The sequence below is a fragment of the Ammodytes marinus genome (genome assembly GCF_949987685.1).
Source record: "Ammodytes marinus genome assembly, chromosome: 4".
Classification (NCBI taxonomy): domain Eukaryota; kingdom Metazoa; phylum Chordata; class Actinopteri; order Uranoscopiformes; family Ammodytidae; genus Ammodytes; species Ammodytes marinus.
In genome coordinates, this window is record NC_137233.1 from 29,930,266 (window position 1) to 29,949,348 (window position 19,083).

General features: G+C 40.4%; 2 protein-coding genes across 2 annotated transcripts; both read left to right on the top strand.

The window, feature by feature from the left end:
* Nucleotides 1-778: 778 nt before the first annotated feature.
* pmela (premelanosome protein a) lies at nt 779-8,501 on the top strand. The gene is made up of 12 exons (XM_080025729.1): nt 779-895; nt 2,044-2,139; nt 2,242-2,388; nt 2,988-3,122; nt 4,330-4,491; nt 4,596-4,880; nt 4,976-5,797; nt 5,876-6,046; nt 6,153-6,255; nt 6,664-6,869; nt 6,959-7,049; nt 7,920-8,501. Exons 1-12 carry the CDS (start codon nt 841-843, stop codon nt 8,071-8,073), a joined length of 2,427 nt encoding a protein of 808 aa, XP_079881855.1. The 5' UTR covers nt 779-840; the 3' UTR covers nt 8,074-8,501.
* Nucleotides 8,502-13,760: 5,259 nt separating this feature from the next.
* On the top strand, nt 13,761-17,871 carry prph (peripherin; the record flags this gene model as incomplete). The annotated part of the gene is made up of 6 exons (XM_080026807.1): nt 13,761-14,311; nt 16,112-16,172; nt 16,583-16,678; nt 17,185-17,349; nt 17,441-17,566; nt 17,647-17,871. 6 exons carry the CDS (start codon nt 13,761-13,763, stop codon nt 17,869-17,871), a joined length of 1,224 nt encoding a protein of 407 aa, XP_079882933.1.
* Nucleotides 17,872-19,083: the final 1,212 nt, after the last annotated feature.

Genomic DNA, 19,083 nt, shown 5'->3' on the forward strand with positions numbered 1-19,083 from the left:
ATGGTTGTGAGGGAGGAAGAGGCCCATATCAAGGGAGCATGGGTGTGTGCGTCGCTGAAGAGCAAGGATTCTCAGAGCTGAGGCTGCCTGAGGTGGACATCAGGATGCGGAGGCAGGGCTGGGGAAATAAAAGGATGCTATTGATTTGCTGTCCACACACTCATCTTGTGACGGCCGTGCACACATAGCTCCGAGGTCATGCATCAAAAGTAGGCATGACTTTGGGCTGGGCATCATAGGCACAACATATTCATTCATACCGTGGCACTACAGAAGGCATCTTATGGCTTTCTCAGTAAAGTGCACTTCGAACATATGGTCCTGCTTGAGTGATGTATGTTACTTTGTGGTTATTTGAATTATGTACATGCATTGCAGTAAATCCAACCTTTTATAAGATAAGTTCAACTTTATTGTGCCTTACATTACATAAAATAAAAAATGTGCCTTTGTTAGCGGGTAGCCTTTTGAGTGAGTGTCCACGTTCCTGAGCGCTTAATCAGAGATGCAGCATTCATGAAATGTAGCATCGGAATCAAGCAAGAATATAAAATCGAATCTAATGATTATAATGTAAAATCCTACTGTAAAACACAACAATAGCACATAAAACAGTGCCCTTATCTGTCCTTTATGTTGACCTGAGGGGGTGGGCGGGTGGCGCCACATTTCAGACTTCCTATGATGTCAGAGGTGAGAAGAAACTTTATGGTAATTCAGATCGGAGCCCCCCTCTTAAAGAGAGTCAGGAGACATTTCATAAGTCTTTCCAGGAGTTGTGTTGGGGATCAGGACTGCCGAGTGAGGCTCAGAGAAAGGAGAAACACAACCAAACACAGGATGGGGACTCTGATAGTGTTGCTGCTGGTTTTGGCTTTTACATCTGCCACTGCGAGTGAGTACATTTGGAAAATTACAAGATCAAAAGTGGATTTAGTCAAGAATGAAATTTGTTTGTTTTTACTCTTGAGAAATCAGATGAGTTTCAGGTGAATTTCTTAATGTGACACAGCAGATATACACAATGTGGTGTTATAAGTAATTATCCCAGAGCTGCAACTATAACAGTCAAACTACTTTCTGACGAATGTTTTATTCCAACAACTTTCAAAGATCTTTGCATACTTCTCTCTATAAAAAGTACCAGTACATTGATCTGCTTTTTCTATCTCATTTGAAACAAAACAACATGAGAAAGTAGAGTTACAGTACCTCATTATCACAATTCTTCTCTTGAGTTTGAGAAAGAAGTGGAGTCTATTTATCTGTCAAAAGAGTGTTTGCATTCTGTGATGTGAGACATCTATAACAACACTGTTAAACTGCAGGGATTCTTCTTTCATTTCTGCGACTAATGTCAATCAACGCATTTCTGCTTTCCTACCAATTACAAGCTTATGTCTGGATCATTGAGTTAGTGTTTCAACCACAAATTAAATTGCAAGTGGGCTGATTTGTGGTTTTACACCAATTTCACGCTAACACACTCTGCACTTTGTTAAATAGATGGAAGATCTACAAACTATTCCATGCCGATTTTTCGCCTTTACACTGCTTCTTAATGCCAATTTTCATGGCAAATATTCTCCAAGGTGCTATACTGTATTTCATAATCTTCTCTCTTTTCATACTTGGATATTTAAAAAATCATTGGTCCAGTTACTGTGAAGTGATTTCATCTACACACACACTGCGAGCCAGTGTCTGGGATCCCTCATTGCTCTCACTGGGATTACTGATGCTGCTGCTCAGCTGATAGTCACATGAAAGGGATTGAGGGGGATTGCCAGTCGTGTGACTCTCACAGCCCCCTACGCACCCCCTTCAAAACCAAAAAATGGTTGACTTAAGCACGTTTATCATTTCAAACAAAATTATATCATATCATATTAATTACATTGCTAAAGAAAATTTTGATTGGGTTTTAAAGATCTTTTTTTTAAACATTTTTGGTATGAAACTCTTATCTATCTCTTACCGTGTTGGTTGTTGGTGAAACTCGTGATACTTCTTTTCCTGAAGAGTTTGTGACATTTCTTCCAGAGCCGAGAAGTCAATTCACACGTTACCGCTCATGGAACTCACGGATGTATCCAGTGTGGAAAGATGGAGACTCCAGATTTAGGAACTGTTGGAACGGTAAGGCTCATTCCTCAGTTTCTCATAACAGAAATGTTCAGAAATTCTCTTTGTCAGTCAATGAAAAAAAAAATGCTAAATTGTTTTTAATCTTCTTCCCAGGTGGTGAAGTAACTTTTGATCTGAAAAATGACGCACCCACTCTGACTGGAGCAAGAGCGACCTTCTCTATAAATCTTAATTTCCCACCAAACCAGACGGTGCTGCCTGACGGGCAGGTGGTCTGGGCACAAAACTGCACCATCAACGGTAAGATGATGTTTCCAGTGAAAGTACCTGACCCCGTTGAAGGCAGGAACTTTAGGTTACCATATTGTGATTTCATAATTTTTATCATTTTACCAAAGCTGAACATCCCAACCAACAACAATCAGATCATTTTGTTACAGCTGTGACAATAAAGTGATCTTTAACTTGTGGACCAAAGTTTTAAAAAATGTACTTTAAATAAATTATGTAGGAAAACTCACAGTAACCTTTTGACTTTTTAAAACCATTTATTATGCACTCATAGATACGTGGGAATTACAATATACTTTTTTAACTTCAAAAGAGATATGGTGACCCCATTTTGCATGTCTACTGAAGTTACCATATATGGTCACAATAAAGGGTTGAATATTGCTTTCTTTAAAAACAATTTGTATCAAGAAATAAAAAAAAATAAAAAAACCTCAGTTAATAACGAGTTAAACCATGGCCAATTTAATATACTGAATAAACCAGTTTGATTTAGAAATTGTACTATTTTCATTATGATGTGTTGCCCCACATTGATATGCAATGTTCCAATTAAAAAAATCATGTGTGTTATTGTTACTAAAGCATGACCCATCTGTCTTTTTCAGGACAAGAGTATCAGCAGGGTCAGGCTGTGTATCCTGAACAGAACACTGAGCGGACCGGAGCTTTCCCTGACGGCACCCCGTTCACCAGGAGCCAGGACAGGAAACCCACTTACGTTTTTGTGTGGAAGACATGGGGTAACGATACTTCATCTCATGACTACTGCCAATGCTGCAGGAGTAACATAGGTCATTCTCTGTGTGCACAAAACAAGTCACAGTTATATTGTTGCAGAAAACTCAGTAATGAGAAAAGGGACACCCCATGCAGTTGTGATTACATTACATTAACATGTAACATCTCCATAGAGACAAGGAAGAGACAGCAGCTGTGAAGGATAAAGAGGAAGTTTTTCCTCAGGCAATGAAGTAACAGTTTAACATTTGCCCAGGGGCTTGTAAGAGCCTGAAATGTAACTGACCCAAAATGTAATAAGAACAATATAACAAAATGCTAAGCCCAAGACATAATAACTTTTTTTCCCACAATGGTGCAGTTTTCCAATGTAATAACAATTTTATATTTTGGGTCAGTTATCACATTATGGAGCGAGAAAATGATAATAGTGTAATCATTTTATCACATTTAAGAGTGAGGCAATCATTTATGGATAACAAGGTTAATTGCCCAATGTAGAGTGTTACATCAATTAAAGCATTCTTTCAATAGTTTTAAAGGTGGAGTCAGCGATTCTGGAGAACCCTTGAACCCTTTTACAGAGTGTGAGCGGTGTATTAACACTGGATTTGTTTCAGCACGCAAACAGTATAGACAGCGGATCGTGAGAAGATATTCACTGATTTTGACAAAAACTGATTCTGACAACAAGCATCAACCTTTAATGTAATTCATACACACTATATATACAGAATATATATATATTCATACATTGTTATATTGTTGCAATATGGGCAAAAAGTCATGATGTTTTGGCCTCAGCATTTTGTTGCATTATCGGACAGTTATTACATTTTGGGCTCTTACAGGGCTGTATAAAGAACTTGTCTGTACATTTACTCTGTAACAGGAAATACATATTGGATTTCAATTGTGCTTCTAGCAAGAACATAATCTCTTATTAAAATACTGTGTGACAAATTATTATTATGTGTATTGAATTGGTGGTGCTCTGTAATAGGGTTTGTTAGCAAAATAGCCTTAGTTTACCATAAAAAAAAATTGGAGTCACTCTTATAACCCAAGGTCTGTTGATCAGCAAAATTCAGAAAGTAGAAAGTATGCAAGAAATTCCATGAACTATGACGGAAGTGACACCTGGAATGTCTCCAACATGTGTTGCTGTGTGAAGATCACTCTAAATAATTATAATGTACTCTATTCAAGGTCGTTACTGGCAGGTGGCAGGTGGACCGTCTTCCTCCCTCACTATCGGCACAGACAATGTCCCCCTGGGCTCCTACAACATGGAGGTTGTCATCTATCACCTCCGCGGTGAAGACAGGTTCATCCCTCTCGGCTATGCCTCCACAAACTTCGCCATCACAGGTGACCCATCACATAGTATCTAACGAAACTCAACAAAATGATCCTATGAATGTTTGCTTTTCCTTAACAACCCCTCCTTAACATCTCTTCATCTGCGTCATCAGATCAGGTTCCATTCACCGTATCTCTCAATCAAGTCAATGATGTAAACCAGGCAGACCAGAACTTCATCCAGAACCGAGCCATTGCATTTGCCGTGAAGCTCCATGATCCCAGCCAGTATCTCAGTGCCTCTGACATCAGCTACAGCTGGGACTTTGGTGACAACACTGGTACTCTGATCTCCAGAGAACTCTCAGTCACACACACATACCTCAACGTCGGCACCTTTAAACCTCAGGTGGTCTTGATGGCAAGCATCCCAGATGGCTGCGGAAACCCCACTGCTGGTGAGGATTCTTACTGATGACTCTTTTTTATGTTTTATACATTTATATACTGTCCAATAAGATGACTGAGCAATGTTTTTTCACTTTTCCTTCAGTTGTTCCTGTTGATGCCTCTGCAGTACCAGCAGTAGTTGTGATGGCCTCCACCCCTGCAGCTGTCCCAGCAGAGCCAGCTGAGGGAGGAGATGCAATTGCTCTGGATGTTCCTGCCTCAGACGCCACTCCCCTCGCTGCATCCGTGCAGCCGGTGGAGGCAGCCACAAACACAGAAGACGGAGAAGCAGTTGTTGTTGCAGACACAGAGGTAGTGGAGGTTGCCTCAGTGGCACCTGCAGTAGTGGATGCAGCGGTTGTAGCAGAGGAACAAGATCCTGCCATCACTGCCGCCCCTGCTGCTGAAGCAGGTGAGGCTGCCGCAGGCACGGAAGCAGCTGCAGGTGAGGTGGCTGCTGCTGCCTCTGTCGCCCCTGCAGTCGAGGTGGCTGCTGCTGCCTCTGTCGCCCCTGCAGTCGAGGAGCCGGCAGATGCAGCTGCTGCAGATGAAACCACAGTTGTTACAGATGTAGCTGCTGAAGATGTGCCTGTGATCGACGCTGCTGCTTCAGTGGCTCCTGTTGCAGAGGGAGAAGAAGTTACAGTTGAGGTCGTTGACAACGTCACTGTTGCTCCTGTGGCAGAAGTAGTTACAGAACAAGACGCTGAAGTTGTGGTGGTTGAGGCTGCTGCTGCTGAAGAGGTTGTCCAAGCTGAAACGGAAGCCCCTGCTGATAACGTGGTGGCCCCTGCTGCCACTGAGACCACAGTTGTAGAAGAGGAAGCAGCAGTTGCTGCTGTAGTCGATACCGAGGCTGAAGTACAGGAGACAGAGAATGAAGTTGCAGCTACTGCAGCTCCTGCCGTAGCTGCAACAGTAGCTGGTCAGTATTCATTCTAATGAAATAGGTATGCAAAAAATTAAAAGGGGGTGCATTGACAAAAATGTCTTATTTTTCTAGTGGAACCAGCAGTCGAAGAGGCCGTTCCAGCTGAAGGTGAAGTTCAAGCAGAGGTGGAAGCTGATCCTGCCCAGGTTGCCCTTGTTTTGGCTAAAAGACAAGCACCAGAGCTGGTAGCTGACTGCATGGTCTACCGCTATGGCTCCATCGCCACCTCTGTAGATGTTGTCCGTAAGTCAATATAGTTATTGTACCTTAACAGATCATTATATGCTTCTGATAGCAAAGTGATTTAATAGTGGTATATCCTCTCTTTCTGCCTCCTTCAACCCTGCAGAGGGTATTGAAAGTGTAGAGATTGTACAAATGGCCAACGTTGTATCATTGGCGACTGAGTTGGATCAGAATGCTGTGGACGTTACTATCAGCTGTCAGGGGAGGTGAGTGGTAACATTAATCCATTACACAAGCTATTTGAAAGTTAGCACAGTTGTTGCCATACTATTTTTCAGGCCAGTGCAGTTGATCAATATTCAACCAACTGAAAACAAAGATACATACACTGATGCAACTCTTCATGATTCAAAGTGTCTTGTTCCATAAAATGAGTCAAACTTCAAAGTGCCATGGTCAATTTATTAGGATTATATGCATGGTAACAAGCTCCATAATGGAAATAAAATTAAATGGCTTTTATATAGAAACTATCCCAGTGTATTGATTTGGACTTGTATTGATGTTCTTTATAAACTAAACCAACACATATCTTATAGTTAGCCAGCACAGATTTAATATTACATCCACTGATTGTCCTCCTTTTCTCTGTATCTTCATTATCCTTCCTCAAGTTTGCCAAGTGAGGTCTGCACAGTCATTTCAGATGCTGACTGTATCACACCGGTGGAAACAATCTGTACTGCAGCCACACCCTCCCCAGACTGTCAAATGATCATCCGTCAGTTCTTCAATGACTCCGGAGTATTTTGCATCAATGTCTCCTTGACTAATGATGTCAGTCTTGCTATGGCCAGTGCTAAAGTCAGCGTAACAGTAGGTGGGTGGACGACAAATGGATTCATGGCCACTAAAGTACTTAATCTATAGATTATTATCTAATTTGTTTAAATGTTTTTTCAATTTTAGCCTCCGGTGGTTCCCCAGCTGGAACTGCAGCCACAGTCATTGGTGTTATGGTCTTGGCCTGTGTGGTCTGTTGTATCAGTTTGATGTACAGGTGAGTACATACTTTACCAACCAAGTTATTTGGGTCCAAATGGCAATTAAAAAAAAATAAAAAACCCTGATAATTGTGACAAATAAAACCAAAAAGTTGAAAATAAGTTGTAAGCAAAGGCATTGTCATTATGGTCACAGGTATATCCTGGTGTCATTGTGTTTCACTTGTCATAGCAGGAAAAGCTCTGATGATAACAGTGAGCCAGTATGCACAATATAAAAACCTATCTTCATGTGATCTGCAAAAGTGAATCTTCAGCATTATATCATTTACATTCATACAGTATTCGGAACTGTCGGGGTCCAGGGGTTGATCCCTGTGGAACGCCTAGATGGAAAGCGTACCAAAGTCTGTACAGCAGTGCTTTGAGTTAACATGCTAGCATGCTCACAATGACAATTCTAACATGCTGATATCAGCAGATATCAATTAAGATGTTCACCATCCTAGTTTAGCGTTAACATCTACATTTAGTAATAGGCAACTAACAAAAGTACTACCTTAAAGAGAATTTAAATGTCGCCTTGATGATGTCGCTAGAATTGATAGAGTTAAGTGACTCATTTCACGTGAGTCTCGGTATAAACTTTCATGAGAATCCAACCTATAATTGGTGAGATAGAAAATGCTGCAACGCTCACACTAAAGTGTAGACGATCCGAGAAAGAAATAAGTGGAAGACAATCATTCAAATAAGGCATAGGACACACAGGTGAAATACATTAGTGCGAGTAATCGCACACGAGGGACTCTTGACAGGAAGTGGGATCTGAATGAGACAAAATGGACCAAAATAAGCAGGAAACACATGGGGCTTAACAGGTTGAGGAATCTCTTCACCTTTGTAACCTGTTCCATTCCAAACAGGCGGTTCAAGCAGTACCAGCCACTAAGAGAAGACAGCGTTGACAATAACGGAGGCAGCTCGGCGGTGACATCAGTGCCATTGCTGCTGTGGAACTTGTTGAGCCGACAGTCACCAGGAGAGAGTCGTCCACTGCTTCAGGGGAGGATTGTGTGAACATTTTCTTTAGCTCATGCACTCAATATTTACAACCCTCCAAAAAATATTGGTTTTGTACACAAAATATTTTAACTGTTTATTGTAACTCCCAGTAAATGTATTGAACCAGAACGAATTAAGTGAACCAGCAAGAAATGTAGAAAAGTAGAAATAGAAAGGAGTCAAGTGTGTAATAAGAAGTTGAAACATGTGTAGAGGAAAGTGATATTTATTTTGATATCCAGCATTTTTTATTAATTGGCACTGATAGTTTATACAGTAGAATCCATAACTTAATGTATTAGTTGTGGCCTATACTTTTACTAAACTAATTGGAAAGTGAATGTTAACACATTCCAGTTACATTTATTTACAATGTAATTTAAATCACTTGCATCAGAACGTTATTATGTTTGCTACTCGGAAATGGATACAATTAAACTTTATCCCCTTACTTTTCCTTTATTTATTTCCTACTCATTTTGCATGTGATATTCACGTGATTGATTGGCTGGGGTTTGTAAAAGAACAGATACAAGTGGAGGTCATTTTTAATGAGGTTAAAACAACACAATGGCACAAACGATAAGAGATGTATTAATCAATTAACCAGTACAAAATGGTTCATTTATGTATTTTTATACATTTTTTTATTTGATATGTTTAAAAAAGTGTCTCTCATAGCAACAGTAATTAGTTTGAGCATTTTCCAGCTCATTTATTGGTTTTATTGCCTATTCTGAGTGAAGTTATTCACAACTTCACTGTCAACTTTACTATAAAAAGTAAGGAAACGGATAGCTTCAAAGTTTCATAGTGAAGTAGATGGTTCATTTTAAGTTGATTTAGCTGAAAATAACTTTATTTAGACAATGTCACGACAGTCAACTTGTCATTTGTTAAACACAAATAATTAATTAGGTAGAAAACATGTAAATGTAGACAACTTAAAGATCTAGTACTCATACAAAATATATCCTTGTGAGTCTAAGCATTCAAATTACTAGAAAAATATTAGGAAAATAAATTGACTTAAGGAAGAAGTGATTATTGGATTTACATTCAAGTGGCTAGAAATGCAACCCCATATGAATGCTAATGTTGCCACCTATCTGATGGATGTGTAAGGCAACTGTTTGCTAACATGCTTGCCATATTAACTTTATTTAACTATAGGTTTGACTTGAACAGTTAAACCTTAGCGTCATTACTGCTTAATATCCAACAACTTCAAGTCTCATTTTGGAGTTTAATATAAATATTTTCGCTGTTGTGTGTTTGAGAAAGACCCCAGCTTGTAACAGGTTAACTATGCTGTAAAGAAAAAAAAGAAGAAGCATATACCTTTAAAGAATAATGTAATGGGCTTTCAAATACAGTATAACACATTTTCAATGAGACACAGATTGGATTAGTAGGTAGAGGAAGAACATTCAGACTAAACCCCAAACAATCCATCAACTTTATAAAATGCATAAAAACATATCATTAACATTTAACATGGCCTTAGCATGCATTAAGGTAGAATAGACATGTGGTTATTAGAAAGTGGTGCGGTTATAGGAATGCTGCTGAGTGTGCTAAAAAAATTATATATATATATATATATATATATATATATATATATATATATATTACCATCAAGTTTATGCTCTCTGCTCAATTAAAATTATTTATCGAGAGGTTGAAGGCTACTTTGATGCATGGAGGAGTGGACAAAGAGCCCCTGATAACATGTACATCATATGACACACTGCAGTGCAGGATAAAAAGCTGACGTCACTGCAGCAAAATCTTTATTGGAGGAAGCTATGACTTGGCTTACACGGCGGAAACAAAGATGCAGATTGATAGGGAAGTAAAGGAAAACATACTGTAACTCTTGGAAACATGTTTTTGATACATAAATCAAAGTGAAGTTCATAGTAAAAAAAAAGTTTTTGTGAAGGGTTGCATTTAATAGTTTTTTTTATTATTATCTTTTTTTTAAACTAATTTTCAGATTTTGTTAATTAGATTAAGTCTCTGAGCAGCAACACATGAGATAAAACGGATACAAACTGTGAATTTCTCATTCCAAATCTTTTTGGTGACATTTTTTATTAGTGTGGTTTCCCTCACGCATGCACTGATCCATACTGTACATAATGTCCTCTATCTCTTTAATTACATACTGTACATAATGTCCTCTATCTCTTTAATTACATACTGTACATACCCATTCAAAATGTATATCCTTCCAACAGACTTGTGCAACACTGCAGTGCTCCATTACAGTAATTACCACCCACAGCCGTACATCATGCTGGACCGTTAACGTGTCTCATGGTCACATGTACTAAGTGTTGTTCAGCCATCTCTGTTCACTGCAGACATGCACTGCAGCAACGACAGAACTGCACAGCTCTGTTGTTAGGACATCATTTTTCACAGATGATCTCTATCTTGGACATGACAGCCCTTCCGGATCTTACCAGGCCTGCAGGCCTTTAATAGGTCACAGCATCTTCACCACTTGTCCCAGTCAAATTAAAACCAACATTACTAAACTGTCACAAAGCTCCAGGAATTGACTTCTCAATTTCCAGATAAGCAGGTCAGGCCACACTTTTACAGTTCTTCAGTCCCCTCTGGACAGCAGTGAACCTGGACATTTGTTAGCGGCATGACGCCACTAAGCAGCTTGACTCTTTTTCACTCACCACTCCAACTGATCTTTAATGGGATGCAGTTTCCTTCATTTGTCCTCTACACTGCAGAAACCACAGTCAAGTAGCCTATGTATCGATAAGTCCTGCTGCAGTCCTCAGTCTGTACACTCAGTACACTACATTAATGAGTTCAGTCCGTCTCCTTTTGCCAAAATGCATTGTTGTGACACCTTTTTAACATTTGTCACATCAAAAGACTGTATTTTACAGTAAAGCAATGATATATAGCGAGCTTTCGGAGGTTGCAAGTGGCATACAATGACTCTCTGAGAATTTTGTTAAAACAGCCCAGATGGACCAGCACCACCGAAATGTTTGTGACTGCTCGAGTTAACACTCTCCAATCTGTCTTAAGAAAAATCATGTTTAAGTTCATCTGCCGTTTGAATAACTCAGAAAATCTGATTGTTTTGGAACTGACGAACATTGCATTTAGTGCCACACGTTACACATCACTGCTCTGGAAACACTGGTATAAGTGTCTTTTAATAGGGGGTTGCTAGACAACCTTGTATGTTGTTGGTGTTGTTGTTGTTGTCGTCGCTGTTTGTATTGTTTTATGTTCTTTTGTATTATCTGGACTTAGAGTCTGTAATAAAAATGATCTATCTATCTATTATCTATCTATATAGAAGAAACCAATTTCAACTTTGGGGACTGTTAGCTAGATTTGACCATCCTAAAATTACGTGAAATAAAGAGTCAGGCAACTTGATTTTAAACACTCGACAATCTCTAATTTTCATAGGTAGCCTACTTAAAAAATCCTGAAATGAAATCATCAAATACAACCTCACTATAACCATAGCTATAGAAACCACTCTACCATAGTTCACTTGCATTAGGACAATGATTTGATTAGATTTCTCATTAAGAGACCACACCCAAGACATGAACTTCAAATATGGAAATGAGGGGTATTCTTCCCCTCCCAAAAGATGTAATTGTAACAAAATAAGTTTATTTATTGTTATTCAATTTGACTGATAATTTTTAGATTAAAAAAAGTATACACATCCTGTGAGTCCAGTGCGTTGAGATGGGAACAGATATTCATGCCTGACACTGTCTAAGAGGAATAAGTGAATATATGGCCCCCACGGGAATTCTCAGAAAACCAGAAGGATCAATTGCTAATGGTAACATCTGGCTGATGGTAAGTATTACTGACACAGTTTAGATTAAAATAATTTAACTTTATGTTTAAATTTCCGTGCGTGTAAATTAAAGTGTAGAAATGCTGATAAGGTCTTTACGCTGATAAATAACCTTGACATGCGGGCAGTTTGGGGCAGGTTCTGGAGAAAGAATGGAAAGAGAGATGCGCTCTGTGAAAACAGAGAGAAAGTGAGACAGACGAGGGAGGGAGGGAGGGAGGGAGGGGGAGAGTAACTGGCCATGAAGCAGGTTGATTAGATTACAGAGCTAAGATTAACGTGGGCCATTTATTAAAGCCAAGCATGCCGACCTACAAGGAGGAAAATCAAGCATGGTTGTGAATGACAGAAAGTAAAATAGATTACTATTTTCCTTCTATTCTGTGCAGATGCTCCGTTAGGAAGAGAAACCCCACAGTTAAATTTAATCAGATGTATTGCTGAGTGCAGGTTAAAACAAAGGCTGCTGATGTGATGCCTAAGTCCAGTGCATGTGTGTTTGAAAAAAAGATAAACTAATAGGACAAACTATAATGTGTTTTGGTTGCATATTCTATAGATAAAGGATAAATTGATACTATCAAAGGTACAAAACATCACAGGGGACACAAAGGAAGAGAGCGCCACACCCAGTCCCCACAGAGCATGCTCAGAATTACGTCAACATGAGATTGTTAACCTGCCTGCAGACCTCAGTTAAAATTACCGCACACACACACACACACACACATAGACAGAGAAAGAGTCTGCTGCATGAAGATTTGAAAGTCTCATTTTGAGTCAAGGCGTCATGTCCACCCTCAGTTGATTCTTTAGTACTGTTTAACTGAATTACCACATATCATAACTTTACAGTAAAGGATATGGTTTTATCAACTATGTCAAGTTGGCTATGCTGCAACAGCTAATATAAATAGATACTTTATTTCATAACTGTTAATCGTTTGTGCTGGACCAGCTATAACAGCATCCCTTATTGACCTCAGTCATCTTTATTAAGTCCTGACTCAGACATGACTGATTTGAGAGTGAAAAAAGTCCACCAGAAGCATAGTTATTAGAAAACTCTCAGTCGAACAGGGATTACCGGATCTAGTGCCCTTTTTAAAAGGATAGAATAACTGCTGACTCATGGCTCTGCTCCAGACAAGCAGAATATCAATAAAGTATTCCATTACTGTAAGAGGAGAGAGGGGAGAGAGGGAGGGAGACAGATGGAGGGCTAAAAAACTCAATCAAATAGATTATCATGTGATTCAATTGAGGCCACAATTTCACAGTTTCTTAGGGCGAAACCGGTAACAGAATCTCTGACACACAAATTTGACAGTAAAGTTAACAACATCAAGAAATGTAAGAGTGAGATATCGGAATCATATGGAGAAACAACAATGACACCTCACTGACCGAGCAGGAACCAGTGCACAGTGTCAACAAGGGCATGAATCAGAGAAGCGAGGAGGGGTGGACGTGCAGTGGCATCTTTAGTATCAAAGCAGCAATGTGGAAGCAGTGTGGCTTCCTGCCAACGCTCTGGTTAAAAGGGTGGAACTGTCGAGACTAAGACTAAGACAGAACGCCGGTGAAATCACAGAGAGTGGCAGGGTATCTCTCTGAAGGGAAGGGAGTGGCAAAAGCTTGTATGCTGAGTGGATGAAAAAGGGAGGGTTCATGTGGGTGGGGTGAGGAGAGAGGAGGTTGGGGGCGGCGCAAGGATGCTGGGATAGCCATAAAAACCCCCAGCCACTTCAGTCGGATGTCCTGTTGCCTCTAGAGCATCTCGAAACCTCCAGCGCTTTATCTTTCCTCAGCAGCAGAGAACAGAGCAAGAGCAACCATGAGCTACTCTTCAATGCCTACCTCCTCCACTTCCTACAGGCGCACCTTTGGAAGCCCACACCCCATCTCCATGTCCTCTTACTCCCCTGTGTCTTCCCGTATGCCTTCTTCTGGGGCGCGCTATATGCGTTCAATGTCACCTGCAATGGCAACCCGCTCCACCACCTACCAACAGCAGCGCTCCCGCCCTAGCGCCCAGGCCCCTCGCCTCTCCTACGACAAGGTGGACTTCACCCTGTCCGAGGCCATCAACCAGGAGTTCTTCACCACCCGCAGCAACGAGAAAGCCGAACTGCAGGATCTCAACGACCGCTTTGCCAGCTTCATCGATAAGGTGCGATACCTGGAGCAACAGAATGGCTCACTGCAGCAGGAGCTCAACCAGTTCAAGGGCCAGCAGCAGCAGGGTCAGCCCAACCGCGCCACTGAGATCTTCCAGGAGGAGATGAGGGAAATGCGGAACCAAATGGACACCATCAGCAAGGAGAGGGACCAGTACCTCATGGAGAGAGACAACGTGGCTGAGGACCTGGGCCTGGTCAAGCAGAGGTGAGATAGATAGATAGATAGATAGATAGATAGATAGATAGATAGATAGATAGATAGATAGATAGATAGATAGATAGATAGATAGATAGATAGATAGATAGATAGATAGATAGATAGATAGATAGATAGATAGATAGATAGATAGATAGATAGATAGATAGATAGATAGATAGATAGATAGATAGATAGATAGATAGATAGATAGATAGATATAGGTCATTTGAGTTTTGGGGAGATAAATATAGGGTACTTAGAAAATCTCACTTAAAAAATTATTCAATAGAATAAAATAGTTTGGGGGATTGTTTGGCCTGGTCTGAATAGACCAGAAACACTACAAAACATGTAGAGAAAGTTTAATCCTGTTCAAATAAAGCATATTGTCCCAGAAAAGTTAAGTTTTCTTTGTGCTCCATTACAATATTTCCCAGTTGTATGTTTGTCAGTTGTATGTGTTGCGCTAAGGGTCTTTGCGCTTACCACCAATGGCATCATGACATCCTTCGATGACACTGGTATGATATGCTCTATAGTCCACAGAGAAGGTTGAGATCCCCTTGGTGTTTGCCACTAGAGTGCAGTACTGATGGTGGTACAGGGCGTGGCACATCAGCAGACTGGACTCCACAAAGCAGCAGCATGACACAGCATGCTGCACTGCATCTCGCTCAGGATATAGTTTCTATGTATGAGTGTATATCTTTATGTATATGTATGTTTAACATAAAACAAGAAGGTTCAGTGCATGACAGTAAAGTGACCAACAGAAAACTATGACTAAGCACTTGATGCAAGTGGAGTTTGGACGATGAATGATTCCCCTAAATAAAGCAAACCGTATAATTACATATGTGTACACATTCACATGTGAGGAGAAAGGAGGAGGGAGTATTGACCAGACCCAGGGTGGGGCAAGCGGAGAAGGGGGAGGAAATGGGACCAGAGGAAGAGAGGTTGGATATCAGGCGTGGTGAGAAAAGCGTCAGGAAAAATCAATGTGACTCAATGACTCCATTAGGTGTGTTTCCCCTGTCCCTCCCGACTGATGGGATGGTGCCAGAGACCCCATTAGGACAAAGGGACCCCTGCTACATGACATGAATTAAAGATGAGCTGAGCAGGGCCCACTATGTGATGCTTTCCCAACTAATCTACTTTATGTCCGGTCTGCACGTGACTGTCAGGACAGATGGACCAACACATCCAGACATCGACCACACACAACGGACCATCAGTCAAAGAGTGCTACTGAGTTTAAGCATTGTGACATTTTCATTTCATTTTTCCCGTTTCTGCAGGATTATCAAATGACATTGAGGTCCACAAATGTCTGTTTGCTTTAGCAAATCCCAAATGCAGCCGATTCAATATAGCTGCCCTGTGAATGTCACTCCCATTATCTGCACTCCACAGATTTTGTCCTGTCACTGAATGCCAGCCAACATTAAAGTAATCATTTAAAATCTTTGAAGAGAAGGGAAGTGTGTACATAACCTTATTGAGTGAGTGCAGATGACCCTATTGAACTGTAGAGGAACCACATGTGAAAGGAGCAGCTGCTGATCCCACTGGGCACACTCCCATCCCCTTTATACAGGACAGTGAATTAGCAAATTGATCCTGAAAGCTTTTTGCCAGCTGATGCCCTGTTGCAACCACAGAGAGAAAAGCTGTTCCTGCACAAATTTATTGTGTTCTTAGACTCCCCCCCCCCTTTTTATTTTGTTGATGGTAGATTATACGAGTCTGGAGGGACATTGTACGTGATTTGAAATATTTTTCTCGCTCTCTGTCCTCAAGGTTGGAGGAGGAAGCCCAGAAGAGGGCAGATGCGGAGAATAACCTGACTGCCTTCCGCAAGGTAAACACTCCCACACAGCAGCTCACTGCATGATAACAATATTGGTTACAGTATCCACAGGCTCAGATAACAGGTCAAAATGGACAGCTTTGTTCCACCTGTAACACCTCCACAATAGTGTCAGTAATATGATTGAATGATTTTCTAAAATGTCGTTGTCTAGACATCTGCACAGGAAAGATACGTTAGGAATAATTTGACCCACAAGGCTGCCAATAATTAAAAATGCTTTATAGGCTCTGAAACGCTTACAAATGACGTTTTGTTGATAGTTCTAGTAATCAATTTATCAAGTAATCTCAAAGGAACAGTTGAATAAAAAAAGTAAGTTTAGGATGTTGAGATGTTTCAGCAAGGCATGGCATATTGCAATTATAGCAACATTAACTATATTTGTCTCATAAAACCAGGATGTGGACGATGCAACACTGTCCCGCCTGGAGCTGGAGAGGAAGATTGAGTCTCTGATGGATGAAATTGAATTCCTCAAGAAGCTCCATGATGAAGTAAGTGATGCTACCTCCTCTGCACTTATCACAATATGTTACACGTAAAATATTAACTGATTGTAGACATGTGCCTGATGTGACAAGTTAATCCCAGTAATTAACTGTCCAATAGTGCAAGAGTTGCTGCAGAAAGGCATTCGAATTTCTATTTATTCTCTAACGGTGATTTAAATTCAGATTATGCGTTACCTTTTGTAAAAGGATTTTCTCTTTTTTTTCTTTCTATTTTTTAAGGTTTAAAAAAGTGAAAAGGTGGATACTAAAACATTTTACTCTGAATTTAAAGTTTGTCAAATTGAATGTGGAGAGCTGTAGCGGGAGCTTGTATGCAAGAACAGGTTGTGATATCTGAAATACAGTCAGTGAGTTTCAGGAAGAGAAAAAGAGAAATACATTTTACTTTTCCGGCTTGGAGGGATGGTTTATTTCCATTTTATTCTTGGCAATATATCTGACAGCAATTTTCCATTTTCGACCTAATGTCCATATCTTGATGTTATCAGGAAATCCAGGATGTACAAGTGAGCGTCCAGACCCAGCAGCTGAAGATGGAGGTGGACAGTAGCGCTAGGCCTGACCTCACTGGTGCTCTGAGGGACATCAGAGCCCAGTATGAGAACATTGCCACGAAGAACATGCAGGAATCTGAGGAATGGTACAAGTCCAAGGTAGACAGACAGACACACTGACACTCACACATTAACACAAACAACTACATACTGTATTTCTTCTTGCTTACGTCCTCTTTTCTTCCTGCAGTTTACTGATTTGACTGAGTCTGCTAAACGCAACACCGATGCGCTGAGGCAGGCCAAACAGGAGGCCAATGAGTCCAGGAGGCAGATTCAGTCCCTGAACTGTGAATGTGATGCCCTGAAGAACACGGTGAGGACTTAATCACCATCCGTCACTTGTCTAGATGAATCAATAATCTGTCATTGATCATGCTGTATGTGTGTTTCCAGAATGAAGCTCTGCTGAGGCAGATGCGTGAAATGGAGGACCAGTTTGGCGTTGAGATCGGCAACTACCAGGACAACGTGGGCCGACTAGAGGATGAGATCCACCACCTGAAGGATGAGATGGCTCGCCACCTTCGGGAGTACCAGGACCTCCTCAATGTCAAAATGGCTCTGGACATTGAGATTGCTACTTACCGTAAACTGCTGGAGGGGGAGGAGAGCAGGTGAGGGGCAAGCGTACTGTGTGTCATTTCCAACTTATTGCTGGTATTACGCGATTGATCACTTTGAACTACAGGTTTGTTTATAACATCCATTTATATTTCCTGTTTAGGATTACTGTTCCCATCCTCAATATGGGCATGAGCAATCACTATGGGGACCGAGGTAAGCTACAGTTCTCTTTGTCCATCAAGTATAAAATAATTCAGCAAAGCAAAGATTTTTTATTCTTTTTCATTTCATTTATAGAATTGTGAAGTGGGAGGAGCCACTGGTTCAGGAGGTGTTTTTTGTTTTGTCCATTCAGTGTTTCTGTAGCTCATGTGACAACATTTTAAAATCCGTAATAGGATGTTACTTTCTAAAATGAACCTGAAAAAGGCAGAATGTGACTATAGACAAGCTTGTTTTTTGATAATTTTCTTGATCAAATGACCTATTTTTCTGATGTTGTCTATCATGTATGATACTGTTGAACTAATAAGGAGAGTTTCATTCATTCAACTGTAAGTTGTGTGAAATCATCTATGAAAATCGTCAATCGGATTTTTACTACCCATACAGCTTAAAATCGATCAATAACCACTCTTGATAAATCAACATTTCAGATTAATCTTAAACGTGTATATTTTGTAAATTGCAAACGTATCTGAATGTCGAAACTTCAGCAGCACTTTGTGTGACTTTTCACAGACTATGAACCATCTTCTGGCAGCCAGGGCAAGAAGAGTGTGGTGATAAAGACAGTCGAGACTAGAGATGGAGAGGTACAACGCTCCATACAAAAAATGACTTGACATAATGCAAAAATAACTTTCTTGATATTATTTGCATGGCAGACACTGTGAGAGACATAAGAGCAAGTATAAACGTATACCATATGAATTCAAACTAATCTGTTTCATTCCCGTCAGGTGGTGAAGGAATCCAGGAGGGAGAAGGATAGAGAGGCCAGCCACTCTGATAGAACCGACAAGGATGACAAGGACGAGTAGATGAAAATAGGAGGAAAGACAGAGCCATGAGAGATAAAAATACAGGCAAAAGGAAACAAGAAAGAAAAAAAATAAACCCTGATCTATAAAGTCCTCAATCCCACTAGTAATGTGTTTAATTGTATAGCAAAGAGTCTCTCAGTTTAGGTGCAATGTTGAATGAATCCCTTTAGACAGTGACACTTTGGTGCTATTTAAGCCACCCGACTTTTGCTAAACACTT

Excerpts from the sequence above, each read along its gene's own strand:
- pmela (XM_080025729.1), top strand. The coding sequence starts at position 841 with ATGGGGACTCTGATAGTGTTGCTGCTGGTTTTGGCTTTTACATCTGCC. Across the intron at positions 896-2,043 it reads TTTTACATCTGCCACTGCGA|AGCCGAGAAGTCAATTCACA; the intron begins GTGAGTACATTT and ends CATTTCTTCCAG. Across the intron at positions 6,047-6,152 it reads CACCTCTGTAGATGTTGTCC|AGGGTATTGAAAGTGTAGAG; the intron begins GTAAGTCAATAT and ends TCAACCCTGCAG.